The sequence below is a fragment of the Drosophila melanogaster genome, chromosome X, assembly GCF_000001215.4.
Source record: "Drosophila melanogaster chromosome X".
Lineage (NCBI taxonomy): Eukaryota > Metazoa > Arthropoda > Insecta > Diptera > Drosophilidae > Drosophila > Drosophila melanogaster.
This window is the reverse complement of record NC_004354.4, coordinates 13026163-13044495: the sequence shown is the minus strand read 5'-3', so window position 1 is coordinate 13044495 and position 18333 is coordinate 13026163. Positions and strand designations below refer to the sequence as shown.

Below are 18333 nucleotides of genomic sequence, written 5' to 3'. Positions count from 1 at the left end.
CGCTGCTGGCGAATTTTAATCAGAAGCGCGCTACAAATTTGACTAATTGAAAGACGACAAAATGGAGCCCCATTACTCGGGGTCCGTTCAGCTATTCTGTATTCTGATTCCAGCGAACGGAAGGGGAGCACTCTCTTCATATTTTATTGCTACGCCGTAAGTTGACTTGACTTGACTTGACTTGGCTTGACTTGAGTCGACTTTACTTGACTTGGGTAGCGGGCTTGTTACCCATTTTCACATTTTCCCCGTTTCCGCATTTCCCCATTTGCTTTTATGACAGCTGCCGCATTGAAAACTTTGCATCTGCACTTTGCAGCTGCCCGGGGGCGTGGCAGGAAGCGGGTATATAATATAAATTCATGACTTTGATAAATTACCAACTAATGACCCAAAAGAATGGCAAACTTCTGGTTTTTAGTGCAGAAATCAAGCGTTAACTTCTTCGAAGGGTGGCCTAAAATGTGGGGAAAGTGTTGAGGGGCTGGAATTTGGTTTTTATTGTATGCCTAGTCTTTCGTAGAAAGTCCAAAACAATAGCTGCTTAATGGCTCGTGACAGGCGCTCTTGGCCAAATCCTACAACTGGGTACAAAATAATAGGTTGAGGCCTACAAAATGAAATTCTACCTGATTGCATGCGCATTTGTGTTTTCTATTTATCTTGAAGAAATATATATAAATACATATTTTAATGATTTATGATTTTTTCGAACGTAAGTAATTTAATTCATTCATTGTTTATTCTTAAATTCACAATAATAATATATTTTTTTTAGTTATTAAGAGCTTGATTATTTCAACCACTTCTGTTCTATAATCTCCTCCTTGGGAAACGGAACAAGTGAGCGTGGCAGTTGTCCAACAGACTAAGGAGCAAAAATTGACTGCAAATGCAATTTGTTTAGTTGCATATATGTAAGTAGCTGTTGCTGCAAAAAAGGGTGGAAAAACGAGGAAAACGAGGAAAAATCCAGATGTAAAGTGGCTATGGGTGATGTGCAGCAGCTTAATTGAGCGTAAATAATATTGGACTAGGGATAGTAGCACATGAGCAGCAACGGATGCAGCACAGAAAACCGTCAACTTCAGTGCACTTTCATTAAAATTACACAGACTGGCGGGGAAAATAGCAGAAAAATGGCGGGGAAAACTGAGTGGAAAATTTGCCTGTTGCAGTGCAATGCCCCTGGTTGCATCTTTAAGCCAAAGAAAAAAAAAACCACAAGCATAGTTTTCATTTATATCTCGAAGGAATAAATTTAGCTGGCCAATATTCTACTAATTTTGCAATTAATATGGCAAAAAATCGGCTAAACCACATACAACTCAAGCCTTTCGAGGTGACGATAAGTGCCTCAAGCAAGGCAGCAATTCGGCCATGGGTCTTGGCCAACTGTGGCCACCGTTTTTGGCCAATTATCGGTGACGGTGGATTGTCATTGGCCGTGTGAGAACCGCAGAGGCATGGTTTGCATGTCAGCTGGCTGTTTGTCGCAGTTTGCTGATTAGTGCAGTGCAATTAAATTGAAGCATATCATTTGCGACCATACCAATTTTCCCCCATGTGCAGTCGCATTGTCACACGGTCGTTCGAAAGGGGGGAGGGGAGGGTCATAAATTCGGGGTCACGCGGGGTCAACGGTGGGTCACGACGGTCGTACGTGCGTATTTATGGTTGAACTGGGATCAAAAGGACCAGGACACACACGCGATGTGCAAGGACCTAGCCCCCCCCCCTTCACCCCCCCCACTACCCATCGAAGCAACAAAAGGGGGGGAAAGATATAAAATGTATATAAAAAGTGCAGCATTAGCGTGACTTTTTTACGACGCATGCTGCAGCAAAATCTGTCAAACAGATCACACAATAAATCGTCCGCAAATGCCCCAGCAGCTTATGAAATCAATAATATTAAATATGCGCACTGAGCTGAAATGCATGCATATTCATATTCATATTCATGCTCATACTCATACTCATACTCATATTCATAAAATCGTGTGCAAGCATTTATTACTGAGTTTTGAGTTGCATAGCCGAGAATCATGCACTATACTTTGGGTTGCATAAATATTTATGCATTTAAAGCGTGTCGTAAAAAAAAAATATTTAAATACATATTATGGTAAATGAAACGTTACCATTGCATAAGCATTTAATCATCGGGTATGTTTCTGATAACAAAAAAAAAAAAAAACGAAATAATATACGTTTCTTTTTTAATTTTCAGCAAACTTTGTAGGATTCAGCGCTTTATTCTGGTTCTCATAAGCGTGTTATTTAAAATCTCGCCGTGGTTATTCTCCCCAATGCCAAAAAGCCACAAAAATAGGAATGAAAATAGGAGACGAAGTATGCAACATAAATTCCAAAGTCGGCACGTAAAATGCTTTTTTGCGGCATCGCCAGGCGCGCATAATGCGGCTTTTAATGGAATTAACGTGCGCAAAAATGTTTCGCTGCCGCCGACTAAATGCTCTCACCCACCCAGTTCCGCCCACTTTTCAGCCATTTGCCCCGCCCCCCAATGCCACTTGCCACTTGCCACCCACATCTTGCCGCCCGGTGGCACATGTGCCATGGGGCGAAAGGAAAGTAGAAAGTAGAAAGTAGACGACACCAAATGGATTTGGGGCTCAGTGCGCACCATGTACGAATGAGTTGTGATTAATTTTTGGGCCCGACAGGATTTGGGATTCGGGCTTGGCATTGAGATTGCGATTACGATTGGGATTGGGATTGGGGCGGCGGCTGCTCTCGAGCACCGCAGATTTGATTTATAAACACGAGCCGCACTTTTCGCACTTGTTGCATGGCGTAACGTTGACGATGCCACCAAAAAAAAAAAAAATACAAAAATTGCCTAGAAAATCGGGGAAATGTCGAGGAAAACTGGCAAGTTGCGTGCCAGGCGATGATAATCGTTAATGGAACAAGTCACACATGTCAACTGGTTCGAAAAGTGGCGTTGGTTAATCGAACTTTTCGACGGATTTATGGTTGGTCGGGCTGCTAGTAAATAATGGCTTGTGGCATTAAATAGAGTATGTTAACAACTGCGTTCAGCGTTTACAAGCTGCCCATTAGCTTAGTGAAGAGTTTAAAAAACAATTTTAAGTGTAAAAGTAATAAAACTCGAACTAGTTTTAACTTGAATGCAGATTGCAGTACAATTAAGCGTTACATTTTTGCAGCTGCAACAACTTTGCATTGCAATGAGCCAACTTATAAACTGTGAATACAGAGTTGAAACTGTTGAAACTTTTTGCCATTGACAACATAAAAATGTGTACAAAATTGCGGAACATTAAAATGAATATTTCGAGCACAGGTCATGTGAAAAATTATTGTGTAATTTTTTTTTTTTTTTGGCCCAGGATAATGAGAGCCCAGAACATGTGGATCAAAAATACGAAAAAAAAGGTAAAATTCCACATATTCATATATGGAAATTACTTTTATTAATAAGAAAGATTAGGCGAAGGCACGGTCTTTTCCATTTTCTTTCGAGAATTTCCATATTCTTGTGGCATTTTTTGCTAAAAACTAACTTACAAGTTCTATTCCACTTCGATTCCCGGTCACGAATTAGCCGCAGCTCCTGGATTCCCCAGAGACGCCCTTTGGCCCAAAGTGTGGAGCACGAGATGTGCGAATCAATCCGCAGACCCTTGGCCCGGAAAACCTACTGAAACTCCGATGGCTTCTGGGCAATTTACATAAAAACTTTGCTCGCCAAACGAGAATACATATTAAAAAGTCGAAAGTGCGGGGCATACGTACGTACATATATGTATATATAGTATGTAGATTTTCGGTGGAGGGTTTAAGTAACCCAAAGTGCAACAAAAGTTAATTCAGTTTTGAAATGGTTGTGAGCTTGCTAGTTTCGTTCGCTTCGATATAAAGCCGGCCACAAAAGTAAAGTAAAGTAAAGTGATGGGATGTGGGATGTGAGATGGATGTGTGTGCGTGTGAAAATCTTATTATTTTTTTTTTTTGCATGGCAGCGAGGGAAAACTTTATCGAAAGTTATTCTTTCCAAGGAATTTGTCTGCTCCCCGGCACCGCTTTGTATCATCTTTTCGGAATTTTTCGTTTTTTATTCTTTTTTATTTTTTTTGCAAGTAATATTCATGAGACCTGCGTGCGGCTGTCAGCAGCAGGACTCACCTCGTCCTGAGGTCCTGGCCATTAGCTGCCCAGCAATCCCTGCCTGCCAGTCCGCCATCCTAAATCCTCCTCGCTCAATCAATGTCAGCCCAAAAGATGAGGATCCGCATCCGACATTCTGGCTCTGGTTAAATCACTTGGAATTTTATTGAGTAAACTGTTTTGCAATTATTTTCATCCAATGCCAACTCATCCCCAGGCCCAATTAGCAAGAAAAGCGACAACAAGCTGCAGCAGATACGTATCCAAACGAGATTTGCTGACAGTCTGCTGGACGAGAGACCTCATCGATTTGACTTTTTGCGGTTGGCTTGATTCGATGCCTTAGTTTTCTTTTTTCAGGGGCGACGACTTAGTTTCGGGAAATTGGACTGGTCCAAAATGACAGTGAAAGTTACAAAGAAAAGTTGTTCATTTCGTTTGATTGGAAAGGTAATCAATGGGATTCTTTCAGTCACAACAAACTGAAAAGTTTTTTTTTTTTACCATGGCAGCTAGTTTGGTTTTTGTTTATCTTGATTTCAATAAAATTGCTATTACAGAGGCATATTCGATTTATAATGAAAAAAAAGGAAAGCATTTTAATTGATTCATGAAATATTAGGAAATCGTTATAACGATACTGAGAACTTTGTAAAAACTCATAAAGTATTTAAAGATCTTTAGATCGTCCTACGTTTCGGCATTCCCAAAATAATTGGTTGATAACTGCTTGATTGCAGAGATATCAGGGATAGTAAGTAAGTATAATGAAATGGAATTAGTAATCGACCTTAAATACCCGCCGTATTTAAACGATGTGTACTGGCTGGCTGGCTTATCATGCCAAGCCGGGAATTAATTAAATTCTTAGCGTCTGGGAGCGACTAAAGGGAAATGAAAGCAATAACTTCAAACTTCAGCTCTGGCCAGAGAGAGAGAGAGAGAGAGAGAGACGGTGCTATATTGGTGAGAAAGAGAGGGCGCTACAGTGTGCGAAAGGGAGAGAAGGACATTGTAAGCATTGCTGGTTAATGGGTCAGGTGATTTTCTATTGTCCTCGCCGTTGTCTTCTTTCCCGCCGGACTGCATGTTTAATCCAAATTACTAAAATACACACAGACACGGGACACATCGTCCTTTGTGTGTCCTATCCATATACATGTATGTGGATGCGTGCGTGTGTGTGTGTGGGTGGGTGTGGCCTTAGTTGTGGTGGTGGCGGAGTTAACACCCCCATCTTGACCAGCCTTGTTTGCTGTATTTTAATGAATCTATGAGTCGACCATTCTGTGTGCGGTGTTAATTGAGCCAAAGTCAAACATTCTGTCTGGCCAACAGCTAAACCATCGCCTTGAACGCCAACCACCTTTCGCCCAACTTTCACCCAGCTTTAGCCCACCTTTCACCCACAACACCTCAGTTCAATTAGTGCGACGCAGCATTGAGGCTTTCGCCCGACTTTTTTTTTTCGCTATGCGTGCTGCGGGTTTTGTGTGTTAATTTGATTTTATGAAAATAGCCGCAAGAAAAATGATAAGGAAATGACCGATTTTGTAGGTGCAAGGGTTATTAGTAGGTGTATTTTTAATTATCAACAGGATCCATTAATAGTAATGGTTGCTTTACTTTCGAATATATTAACTTAAGGTGGCTAAACTTCGACTACATGTTAGATTTTCGAAAAGTTTTAAGTTGTTGAAATGCTTTATAGAAGTAAATATGTATATTCAACGGATTTATTTCCTTATTAAACAAATTACAGTAAGTATATAATTTATCGAGGCGAGCTACACAAGTGCACCAAAAATTGTCTTCATTATATTAACAACAAGGCAATAATTGTTGGTATTTGTCAATATAGCTGGGGGAAGTATGAAAATATAGTATTTATTGCCAGTTTTGTGACCCACTTCGGTGGATTAATAACTTATCCTGACAGCCGGCTGCTGATTGAGCGAGTTCGTGGACAGTTCTTGACAGTTTTTCCCCCCCAAACCGTAACCCTAGCCCTTAATAGCTGCGCCAGAGCTTTCCCTGAGTTTTCCCAGAGCTAAGCGCGGACCATGAAGCTTTTATAAGGCGATGGCTATATTGATTTCCTGCGGCATTAGGCTGACTTATGGCTTGTGGTGTCCAGGGGGTTGTAATGCGTACAACGGTGCGTATGATTGACGAAAGGCTCCAGAGCAAGCAGTCGGCTACGCAATTTGGATACTCCTCACACACACACACACACACACACAGGCACAGAGGCACAGACACTGGCACAGGCACAGAGAGACAAGGAGAAAGTGACGAAGAAAGCGAGGAAGAAATAACAAGGAACAGACGACAAAGCAACAACAATTGACAACCATCTTGTTTGGCAAATAAACGCGAGCCATTACCACGAAACTAAAATGCTGTCTCAATATTATTATTATTATTATTATTATCATTTCAATGGCCTCCGCCCCGCTGTCTTTGTCGGTTTATAGGTTCCTTGTTATTTTCCTTATTTTTTTTTGTCTTACTTCTTTTTTTTTTTTCTTGTTTTTTGCCACTTTTTTATGAGACAATCGTGTTTGGCTGTCAAATATTTCAACAGCCCGAAAGTGACAGCTGTTAATGGCATTATACATTTGTGGTACCGATGTCGCTATTGGTGGCTACGCCCACTTTTTGGGGACTACATTCAGGTGGCGAGTCCATCATCGACGCCAGGTCCTGGTCCCAAAGTATTTTATATATTTTTTTTTTTTTATTTGGCCCTGTTCCCCATAACAATTTGCATTTTATGACCGATGGGATGGCCGATTTGAAAACTTTCGAGTTTTCAGTTTCAGAATCGATTTGGCCAAGTGGCGTCAGCTGCTAATTCCTTCGATTACGAACTGTTTTATGAGAGAGCAGCAGTTTGGCCATTAGGTCAGCCCATCAATCAGCCGCCCATCAATCAAGGGATCGCAAATAGCCGCCCCCTGTTTGTTTCATTGTTTGTTTATTTGTAGGCAACACTTTTGGCGAACATAAGTACATATGTATACATATACATATGTATATGTATGTTATGTACATCTTGTTTTTTTTTTCGACCTTTTTCGCGAATCTTTAATCAATCTTGTGCGGTCGTTCAATCAATTAGGTGCAAAACAATTTTCAATTTGTGCTATTATTGATGCGTTCATAGAAATATAATTGAATTGAAATAGCAGCCGGCTGACCTTGACAGTGCGTTTCATTGCTATTAAAACTGATCGACATAGAAGGGAAACATTTTGCTAACAATGTAATATGGCTCAATATAAACAGTGCATAAGGTCGCACTCTTTTCCCAGCTATATTTAAACAAGTAAAACATATTTATAGAAAATAATTAGCAGGCACAATTGCAATTTTTTTTTTTGTGATTAAATACAATTGTGATTACTGAATCAGCTCTTCTGTTGTTCATCGATCCGCATTTGGTAATATAATTGTCCCCTTTTTAGCCCATAAATTAACATTAATTTCGTGGCACAAACAACTGAACCCTGACACCGAGTGTCGACCTCTAACATTTGCTTTTGTTGTCGTCTATATCGAAAAAAGGCAATTATAAAAATTAACGCAATCAATGGGCAGTTGAGATACTAATTGGAGTATAGTTTGGATAATCGCTAATAATCCTTTGGGGCTTCAACTCAACTCGAGTGAGTAGTTTGAAATTAAATTCAATGGAGCAGACAATGCAATATAAGTTTATAATTTTAAGAGCATTCCGATTAGTGCCGTCTAAGTATTTAAAGGGCAGAAACAAATGAAATTACTGCCTGATTGGCAATAGCAAACCGAGCACTAATTGCTTAAATTAAATCAAGTGCTTGAGCATTTTTCTCCTGCCGAGCTAACACTCAATATTAATTAGTGTGCCAACAAAGGAGGGCAGGACAAGCAGCAGCATCCACTTGCCGTAAATCCTTTCCAGGACTCCAAGTGCGCTCGATTGACGAACAGACGGGCCGTCGATCTAATGCCTCATAATCGAGTTAAAAGCAAAATAATTGTGTTGTTATAAATACGAAAGTATTAATGTGCATTCTCTTTTTGACTTTAGACAAGTGGAATGATGATATCTTGACCTACATTACATTTGTGGAAATAACAACAAAAAGTAACAGCAAAATATATTTTGATTTGATTTCAGTTCTTTTAAAATCTCAAAAAATCTTGAATATTGTTATAAAATATCGTAAGCTGCTCACATTTTCATACAAAGTACGAGTAAATATTCGAATATCCTTTGACCTCCGACCTCGAGGGCTACCAATCCGATGGTCTTTGAATGTCGCCCGTCTGCTGGCAACAAGTTTAATCAATAAATTTTGCATTTCAATGCGACCAAAGTTTGGCCCTGGCCGTCGCGAAGAAGAACTTGTTGCACTGGCAGCTGGAAAATGCGCCAAGGGGCGTGGTCGCGTGGCGGGTGGCGGGGGGGGGGGGGGGGCGATATGATAGGAAATGGCCAGTGTTGTTGCTGCATCAGTATCAAACTCGATTCGCATTTCATTCATAACAGTGAGAAAGAGAGATTGAGAGAGAGAGAAAGGGTGAAGTCAGTGCTCATTCATTTCCTGAATGTCACACAGATACACTCACACACACATACGCACGCACACAGACAGTGCATTTTCATTCATTAAAAGGCATTTAGAGGCGGCACGGACGAGCGGAGGCGTGGTCGTGCTGCATTGTATGGCTGCCAAAAAGGCAAGCTTCTTGCCATTCAATCGAATGACTCTCGGAAAATGTTTGGAAAATCTAGCAGGTCTATCTTTTATTGCAGCCTAAGACAAAATCTATATTTTACAGCCACTGAACACTGAATGTAATGAAAATAACTACCACGCGTATATTTTGATCTTAAAAGTGTTATTAATAATGTTTCCTAATGATAATTTTGTTTATTTGTGTGCGTGAACTTGACACTGGATGCCTGCTAACCCCCAATTCGCGTGTAACAAGTAAGAGTTGGGCCAGAAATGAACTTTCCCCCAAATGCCACAGATGTATGTATGCATGTATATGCCCATGGCTGTGGTATTGCCACTTCTTTGGCAACCAGCCATTTGGCGAAGATATGCATTTCTTAACGTATTCAATATACAGACCGCTGCGGCTGCGATTGCTGCTGCTGCTGGCGCTGCTGCTCGACGGCTGCCGACGGCCACTGCGCAGCGGTGGTGCGGTGGCGGTACCGCTGCAGCCGCTGCCGGCGCCGCTGCCGCCACCGACGACATCGACGTACTCGGCCACGTCGCTGCTGTTGTGTTGTTGTTTATTTGGAGGATCCTGCGATGTTGCAGATGCAACAGTCGACGACGACGAAGACGACGACTTTGGCAATGAAAAGTGTTCACGCACCGCACACACAATTACGCACAGCAAAAAAAAAAAAATTACAAGGCAGGATATGAAAAATATACACAAAGCAACACACACGCAGTCAGCCGACACGCACACACACACACACACACACTCAGCCACTTATGCGCAATGGCGAGTTGAACGATAGTTCGCTAAAAATCGTAGCATACTTTTTGCCGCGCTACTGAATTCTTGTTTCTGTACAATTCGTCTTTGATCTGTACGTATTTTTTTATATTTTTAATATTTATTGTTTGGTTTTCTTTTTTTTTTGTTTATGTATTTCTGGCTGATTTTTGCCGGCTGCGATTTTCTTGCGACTGGCTGCTGCGGTGCTTGTGGCACGTCTGTTACTTCAACACCAACTGAATGGCATGTGTCGAGTGAAAAGGACGCGAATGCCATGCCGAGTGGACAGGTCCTTGCCAACGAACAGCTGTCCTGGCGCCAAACAGCTGACACCAGCTTTTCGCTCAGTAAACATGGGAAAATGCCTAAAAGCTTTCCACTTTTCAAGCTTTCAAAGGATATCTTAAGCTGCCCGAAAAGCTCGCAGTCCGGTTGGCAGTACCAATTGGGTGGGAAAATTTCAAAAATCAAAGTGCTCACCTGTCTGGGTGCTGGAGTCGAAAAATGTACTGGTTGTTTCCACGGTCATGGTGCCGATGGTGCCGTCAATTATCTGCGCCGACGAATCGCGTCTGCCACGATAACTGGAAGTACAGGTGTATAATTGAATATAATCATATACTTATTGTAACAAGTGTTAAATATCAGCACTCACCGACAGACGTCGTCGCTCTGCGAGCTCTGTCGCCGGAAGTTCCTGCAGCGTATCATCTCCTCGGTGGTCGACTGCCGGCGGAATCCCCTGGCGATCAGTATCTCCTCGGTGGTGGACTGCCTCCGAATGGCCGGCCGCTGGTTCTGCTCGACGGTGGTCTGCGTTTGTGGCCTAGAACAGGGACTTGGATCCCGGGAGGAGCAGCAGCTATTCGAGTCCGGCGATCTCGGCGATCTGGCTGCCGAACTGCTCTGCCTGCGGAGTGTATGCCGCCTTGGACTACCATCCCGCTCGTGGGATCGATCCGGCGATAGATGCGTTCGCGAATCTCGACGACCGCCACGCGACGCGCTATCCGGTGACAGGGAATCCCGTCGAGAGGTGCGCCTCTCGCAATCGTCCGGCGGATCGGGACTGAGTGCGGGCTGGGAGCCACGCCTACTGCCGCCCGGCAGGCAGCCCTCGTCGAAGGCGGTCGCCTGGCGTTGCAGCCGCTGTAGGCGTGGCGCCCGCTCCGGACTGACGCCTGCCTTGGAATCCCGCCGATTGACACGGCCGCACTGCGTCTGCGAATCGCGGCGACCCTTCGGCGCCGTCGGACTCGTTGCCGGTGGCGTCACGGAGCTAGTGATGATCGTTGGCGGCGGCAGGGCTTGGCACGCGGAGTCCACCTGCTGATGGGCCAGGTGGTGAGTGCTCGAATGCGTCGAGATCAGGGGCATGGAGTGGTCCGAACAGGAGCCGGCGGAACTGGTGGACGGGCGCTGCTCCTGCCGAAAGTTTGGGAATTCCGGCGCGGCCAGTGAGTCGCGCTTCTTGGTCATCTGGTATTTGCCGGGTGGCGGTGGCGTGGTCACCCGACCGGCCACATTGCTATCGCGTCGACTGCTGGACAGGTAGCTCTCACCGGATCCGCGCCGGGATGCCTGATGGTTTGGTGGTTCGGTGGTTGGTAGTTGCCAGGATGTGCGGTGGTTTGGTGTGGAATGGTGGGAAAGAGAGAGAGAGAGAGAGAACAGCGCCACGGGTTAGGGGTCAAGGTTGTGGTCAAGGTGGAGCCAAAAGGTGCTGGTAATTACTTAGAACTCAACTGGCAAATGCACTTGCTTGGAAATGTTGCTTCGACTAACTTAATCGGTTATTTATTTATAATAAAAACATATTTAAGTGAATTTGCCAGCAATCTTATATCTTATTGCCTAAGGCAGCCGATTTTGTATCTCTATAGAGTATATATGCGCTAAATACTTACGCTTTTAGAGCACTCGACGACGACGGGCACGGAGACGCTGGGCTGCTCCTCAACTGCCCCGCTTTCGCGCCGATTCCAGTGCCTGACGAACTCGGCGGTATTCGAGTCTCGTCGCGACCTCATGCTCCGGATGCCCGAGTCCGCGGATGATTCGCGTCGCTTGCGTGGCGCCATGTAAGTGGTGCAGCCACCACCACCCGATCCACCGGCACCCGTGCTCGCATCGGTGGTGGTTGAGGTGCGCCACGGCAGACTGCGGGCCAGATCCGCCAGCGTTTCGCGTCGATTCAGCTGCGCCTTGGAGCGGGATGCCTGCTGCAGCTGTTGTTGCTGCTGCTGCGAGTGGTGCTGCTGCTGCTGTTTGGTGCCGCCGCTCCACTCCCGCAGGATGTCCGTCAGCTGGGCCAGCGAGCTGCGCCGCCGGCGCTGCAATCCTGGCGGCGGCGAGGTGCTCGGCGGTGTGGTGATCTGGGCCGCTGAGTCCCGTCGTCCGCCCAACCGCTGCCGTATGGTGGACTCCTCCAGCTGAAAGCGGAACATCGTATTATTCTCAAAACGATCTTCAAGAATTATTCAACGATCTATAGCCATAAGGTTCGGTTACACTGAAAGTGGTAGTTGGGAAGTTCTCTATAGATGGCCACTTTTAAGTTGAAAACTTTTGTTAAATACAAATGTAGATTTAAAACATTAAATTAAATTTATTGAATTTGAGGCTGCAGTGAATTTATTTTAAATTTCAAAAAGAAAATGTTTCAAATTAAAACTAAATGCTGAGATATATTTTACATTTTCGATTACAAATTATTTGTCGATTAACGAAAATGTGTTTAATAAATGTTCAGTTTCATAATTTTCTGTAAGATTTGAATAAATTTTATCTTATATTGTTTTTTTTTTTTTGTAAATAAGCTAAAGTGTTTGTCAATTGAAAGCAGCTCTGATTTAGTTAGCTCAAGCTCTTTTTCAGGCCACAAGCACTTCCTCAGAACCATCAAAAATGGTTCTTTCGCATGAATTGTTTATTCACTTTGGGAAATATTTAAGATATATATATATATGTAACATAATATAATTGCGAATTAGTGCGACCCACCTGCTCCCGCACAAGATCGTCCCAGCCGTTGCCGCCCTGCCACACCAAACCCACTTGGTGCGACATGATGGGCAGGTTGCACACAAAGCAAATGGCTGTCATAGTCCTGAAAATACACAAGACGGCGATTAGTGAATTGTAAAAACCTACTATAAGTTAACTTAATGACAAGCAAAGTGCATGCAGTAAAAAAAAGGAGAAGCGAGGAAAAGAGGGAAAATTGAAGATGGGACAGTGTCATGCGGTGAAGAATGTCTGAATGGCAGATGTTATTTTTGGATCGGCTGCTTGGCTGCAAAGCTTTTCTCGAGAAAAAGAGCTTCGTCCTTAGGATATGAAAGGATACGAAAGCCAAAGGCTCGAAGTTGATTGGAAAGCTTGGAAAAGTTCGAAAAGCTGTTAGTGTGTTAGTTTGGCATGCGGTGAATGTGGTTAAGGATGTGAAAGCTCCAAGGTGAGAGTCCTGGCTTTGGTTTCAGTTTCAGTTTTAGTTTGACGTGCATATAGATAAAAGCGTAGAGAAGAGGAAAGCTTTTTGTTTTTTTTTTTTTTTTTGGTTTTTCGTTATTTAGTTGGTGGAAAAGTGAAAGCGCTTCCGCTGATTTTTGAGGTCAGGTGGCGTTTGTGGTGTTTTAGAGTTAAAGAATTTCCTCTGGATTGCTAACTTTTTGCGTATGACCACGCAGGTGCTGCTGCACGGCTGATCCATGGACCGGTAATGCCGCAGTTTTGACATGGCGCATGTTCTGGTTTCTGTGGCAGCGCCCGCCGATCCTCGAACGTGAGCGGTATCCTTCGGCTCCTGCCGCTCCTGCGGCCCTCCTTTACTCGGCTATTTCCGGCCTTATCCTCCTCCTTGCCTGTATTTAATGTTCGAGTTCTTGCGAATGATTGCGAATTTCTTTCGTGGTTTTCGGCTAGCCGAAAGTGCGGTGATTTTTGGGTGTGTTTTTTTTTATATTCGTGGGTTTTTTTTTCAGTGGGGCTTTTTGGGTTTTTTTTTTTAATTTTTGGAGGGGGTGGTACTGATGGGTTTGCTACACACACAGAGACACAGAGATACACTGGAAAAAATCGAAGAAAATAGTATTTGGTGGTTTAAAACGCATTGGATGGGGGCAATTTTCGGATGGCTGGCAAATCTCAATTTACATAAGGGATTGGGATTTACTAATTGGGTCAAACTACAGGTAACAGTATGGGGTCCTTTACTATAGTAACGTTTTGTAAAATATATATTGATATTTATTGTTTATACCTATGAAAAATATTAAATTAATAAATATAATTATAATATAAATAATTATTCTTTATATTAATAAAACATAATGAAAGTATATATAAAGTGAGGCCATGCCAGATGCTTTAGTTATTGTTTCTTATCAATAGAGTACTTAAATATTTCAATTTCCCTTGTCAATTCAAAGTTGCCTTCTACCTTCCCCTTTTTGTATTCATTCGCATTTATTTATTGTAAAAGTTGCGCTGCAGTATTGCGTATAATTGGTTAAATCCTTCATACGCACCGTTGCCCAAAGAAATCGAGAGGCAACGGACCAAATACTATGTATTCGTACTTATTTTCGCAGAAATACAAGTAAGCTCAAGACACAATGTTCAATTTCCCAGAAGGTTGCCACAATTCAATTTGGTTCTTATTACTTAGAATATAGATGGAAAGTCCTATTTATATGTTAGTAATGCACCAATTATTAAATTTAATGTTAGTACGGCTTGAGAAGATTGGCATTGAGGCAAGAAATATGAAACTTATGGGATTCTTAAGTAAATTGTGTAATAACAAACTTTAAAGGCAAGTTTAGTTTGGCCATCAAAAATGCAGGTGTTTTGCTCAATTTTGTGCTTACTGTACTTGACTTTCGTTTATGTTTGCTCACGAAATGATGTGGTTTCTGGGCAGCAGAAACTGCTGCACTTTAGCCAGATGCCAAATGGAAACAGTCGGACCAGAATTCCAGATGAACTAATGCTCGAAGCTGGTTTCGCAGTCGCAATCAAAATGGAGTATCAAGTTATTTGGCCGCAAGTTTATGGCCATAAACTTAATAACTGCCAGCCGGCAGGACCTACCATCATCCTTCTGTTTCTGTTTCTATGTACTATGTATGTGTGCAAGGACATAGACAACGCACCGGAAGTTGTCGAATGTGTGGCGGGTTCATAAAAGTCCGAGTTCGAGTCGGAGCTCAACTTCTCCCGCCAGTCATTGAAACACTTGGCCAACGACGTAGTTCGAAGTACCTTAGTTTCCCCCAGCATTTTTCGCACAGATCCCTCTGTGTGTGTGTCGGTAGAAATTGTGAAATGCTGAGGGGAAAGCAGTTTTGAGGCCAATGAGGACACACATTTCGATTGAAGCTCTGCAATTTAAGTGATACGATGATGTTTCCTTTTTTGCCGGTATTTCGAAGCACCGACTGTTTGTAATTGAGCGGCCCTAAACTGAAATTCTTTTGCCCTATACAAGTTGGAGTTGTGATCTCTTTGAATATGTAATGTTGCTTGGCGGGATGGTTTTTTTCATAAATTTAAAAATCATATTAAATTTTTTTAGCTGCTTGCGGACTTTAAAGGCATTTAGTTGTGATTTTATCAATTTTATGCTTAATATTAGTAGTAAGTTTCCTTGCCGTTTTAGTAGTGCACTTTGCTGTCTGAATTTTTGGCTTTTGCATTTTTGAAACTTGGGAAAACTTTGGTCCGGGACTTAATCAATTTCAAGTGCACAACAGCAGCTGGCAATCGCTGTCCACCGGGAGTCCAATGGATGAAGCCTCATCATCCATGGGATCTGCAGACACGGTTGGAGGACGCAGGATGGAGAAATGGCACCTGGCAGGACGAAGTGGAGTGGGGCTCAAGTGGGCGACCGGTTGATTGACAGCTGTCAATTTGCGTTGCCTGTGAAGTGTGTGCCACGAACAATTTTCAACTCAATTTTCCCACTTTTCCCTGTGTGTGTCCTTCGGTCCGGCTTGCGGCTAAGCCGGAGCAGTTGTACCTGGACACGGACGCAGATGGAGATGAAGCTTGAGCTGGAGCTGGAAATGGGGATTCCGGCGTGCGAATTGCGGATCTCTCGGGTGGTGATGGTAAAGCGTGCGAAGAGTGGGAAATTGGGAGGCTGAGAGGCTGCATTTGTTTCACCTCCGTTACGTTTCCAATCAGCCCAGTTGCTCAACAACTGGGGCGAAAAAAATAACAGAACACGTCTCAACAACTCAACAGCCAGCCACTTTTGTACTTTTGCTGCAGACAAACACACACACACACACACACTCACCCACAGTACTCTAAACCGAATGCAATTTTCTGCAAACTTAATAAACTTTCGCAGGTGAAAAACTCCTTAAAAAGTTACTCAACACTGCGGGCTAATTAAAAGTTATGCCAAGGTTCCACATTTAATCCACAAAGAAAAATGTTGAGAGTTTATGCTCATCATTTGGCGGTAAGAAATATATTTGTGCACACATTTTAGAAATTGTTGGTGTTTGTTTGAACATAAAAGAGATTTTAAACGTAAATATGTGCAAAGCTGTACACGAGCTTTTGTTTAATTTAATGACAATAGTTATTAATGTGAAATAAATTTGCACAATTTATGTGGACTTATGTGTTATGTACTGACTGCTATTTGTTTCTTCCGCGAGAAAAAAGAAAAACGGCGCAACTACTGCGGGATTTGATGAGCCAAATCCCTTGACTCCATTAATCTGTATTATATTTGGGAACTCATTTATCTACCCACCCGCAAGAATTTCACCCACTTTTTCCCCCATTTCCACTTTGTTCCAACGCTAAATGAAACAATTTAGTTAAATGGTGAACATTTTACGTTTGCCATGGTCTGCGGTTCTATTCAGTTTTCCTTCCCTTCTTACTCTCATTTCTATGAATTTTTTTTTTGTGAACTGTTGTCGTGGCAATAAAATGCAATTCGTAGGAATGAAAATAAAAATAAAAAATAGAAAAAAAAAGGGCGAGTACTTTGGACACCTGGCGGACATTGGCCGTTTTTCTTTTGATTCTCAGTCTTCTAAGTGACTTTTCGTGTCCTGGAATGGGCTAGGATGGTATGGATTTTCGGGTGGTTCCTTGGACTGCTGGCGTCTGCTATTTAGTTAATTTTAGAGCGTCTGTCGTCCAGCCCCCTTGAAATATTACTTGGGTTCTTTGCCAGCAGTTTTCCTTTTGATGTAATTGCGAGGGATTCCTGTTGGTCCTGTCCGGCATCCTAAAACTCATGGTTGGTGAAGGGGAGGGGGGTGCTGCTCCAAGGATGAGGACAGTACGGTGCGGCTATTCATTGATTAACTGCCAGGACTCACTGGAGACACGTGAAAAGTGAAAAGTGGGGAAGCTCTAGCTTGACGGCTCTTGGGGGCATTTTCATTTAACATTTTCATTTTCATTTTCGTTTTCGCCTTCGTTTAAGATTTAGCTTTTTATACTTGGCATTTTTTTTTTCGGCGTTTTTGTTGTTGTCATCTTGGGTTTCGTTTTTGGCATTCAAAGTTGGAATACCTGAAAATGCTTGGTAAATTAGATCAAAGGACCTGAAAGTACGTGTAGGCATTTACGGTCCTAGCCTGTGTACATAAGTGTGTGTGTGTGCAGTAAACACTCTGCAAAGGTAACAATTTGTTTGTTGTCCTACCTAAGAAATGTTGATATTAAAAATAAATGAAATTCATTTACGAATTTTTATTTATTTAGCTCGTGGTTTAACATTTAAAACTTAGGTTGAGGTTGTCTGTAATAACTGCTAAAATTATTCAAAAAATCTTACGAATTACGAAAGCAGAAATTTTAAAATTGTTACACTTCAAACTATTTCCTATAAACACTTAGGAAAAACAACATTTTTTTTGTGGGAAACACATTTGATTGAGAATTTTAATGGCTTTGATTGTTGCTCACTATCAAGAGTTCACTGTGCAAATGTATATATGTATGCAGTAAGTACTTGAAAAGTAGGATTAAGTAATTTGCGCGTGCCACTTTCAATTTCTTGCAGGAAGCGCTGGGAGAAAGTTGGAAAAATGCTTTTTCACCGCCTTTGCCTTTGCCATTGCCCTTTTCCGCTTTCTCCCCCCCTCTGGCCCCCCTCTCTGCGCTTCCTCTCACTGTTTTTGCCCCTTTTCCACCGGGTTTTCCTTCCTTTGTAAAAGGCTTTTCGGCTTAGAAGCCAGGCCAGCCATTTGAATAAATAAATAATTAAAGTGAGTTTAATAGGGGCCACTCGCACATATATCATTTGCGATATTGAACCGTAACTGACCTGTACAAGGATGCGTGCGTGTGTGTGTGCGTTAGTCGCATACACGCACTGACTCGTGCTGAGCATAATTTCCGCTGACAAAGTTGATAAAAAGTTGTAGCATACTTTTCAGGCGGCCGCGGCGACCATTATGCAAATCGGGTGAAAAGGCGCTGGCAAAAACACTTAAGCCGTTTTGTCCAACTGGCTAACACAGATACTGGCCCACACACAGGCACAACGCAGGGGCGCACTGCTGGTGGGAAATCTAATTTCCTTAGCAGGCGCCATGCTGCGCTTTCCTGGCGCTGACAACCCCTTTTATCCCGAGTGCACCCCCTACCTTTCCCTCCATGGATTTTCCCTTCCCCCCT

At 42.8% G+C, this 18333-nt stretch overlaps 1 protein-coding gene across 6 annotated transcripts in view; it reads right to left on the bottom strand.

The window, feature by feature from the left end:
- rsh (radish) overlaps positions 1 to 18333 on the bottom strand; it is a 90456-nt gene that overhangs the window by 34575 nt on the left and 37548 nt on the right. For 3 of the 6 annotated variants that reach the window (NM_001298247.1, NM_001298251.1, NM_001298249.1), the window contains exons 1-5: positions 13341 to 13741; positions 12676 to 12781; positions 11580 to 12104; positions 10328 to 11253; positions 10153 to 10256 (exon numbers count right to left, since the gene is read on the bottom strand). In NM_001298247.1, coding sequence (NP_001285176.1) covers positions 10153 to 10256; positions 10328 to 11253; positions 11580 to 12104; positions 12676 to 12781; positions 13341 to 13411 — 1732 coding nt within the window. In that variant the 5' untranslated portion in view covers positions 13412 to 13741. Of the gene's footprint in view, positions 1 to 9287; positions 9762 to 10152; positions 10257 to 10327; positions 11254 to 11579; positions 12105 to 12675; positions 12782 to 13340; positions 13742 to 18333 lie in introns of those variants that run through there. The other 3 variants (NM_001298248.1, NM_001298250.1, NM_132622.4) reach the window with 2 other exon arrangements.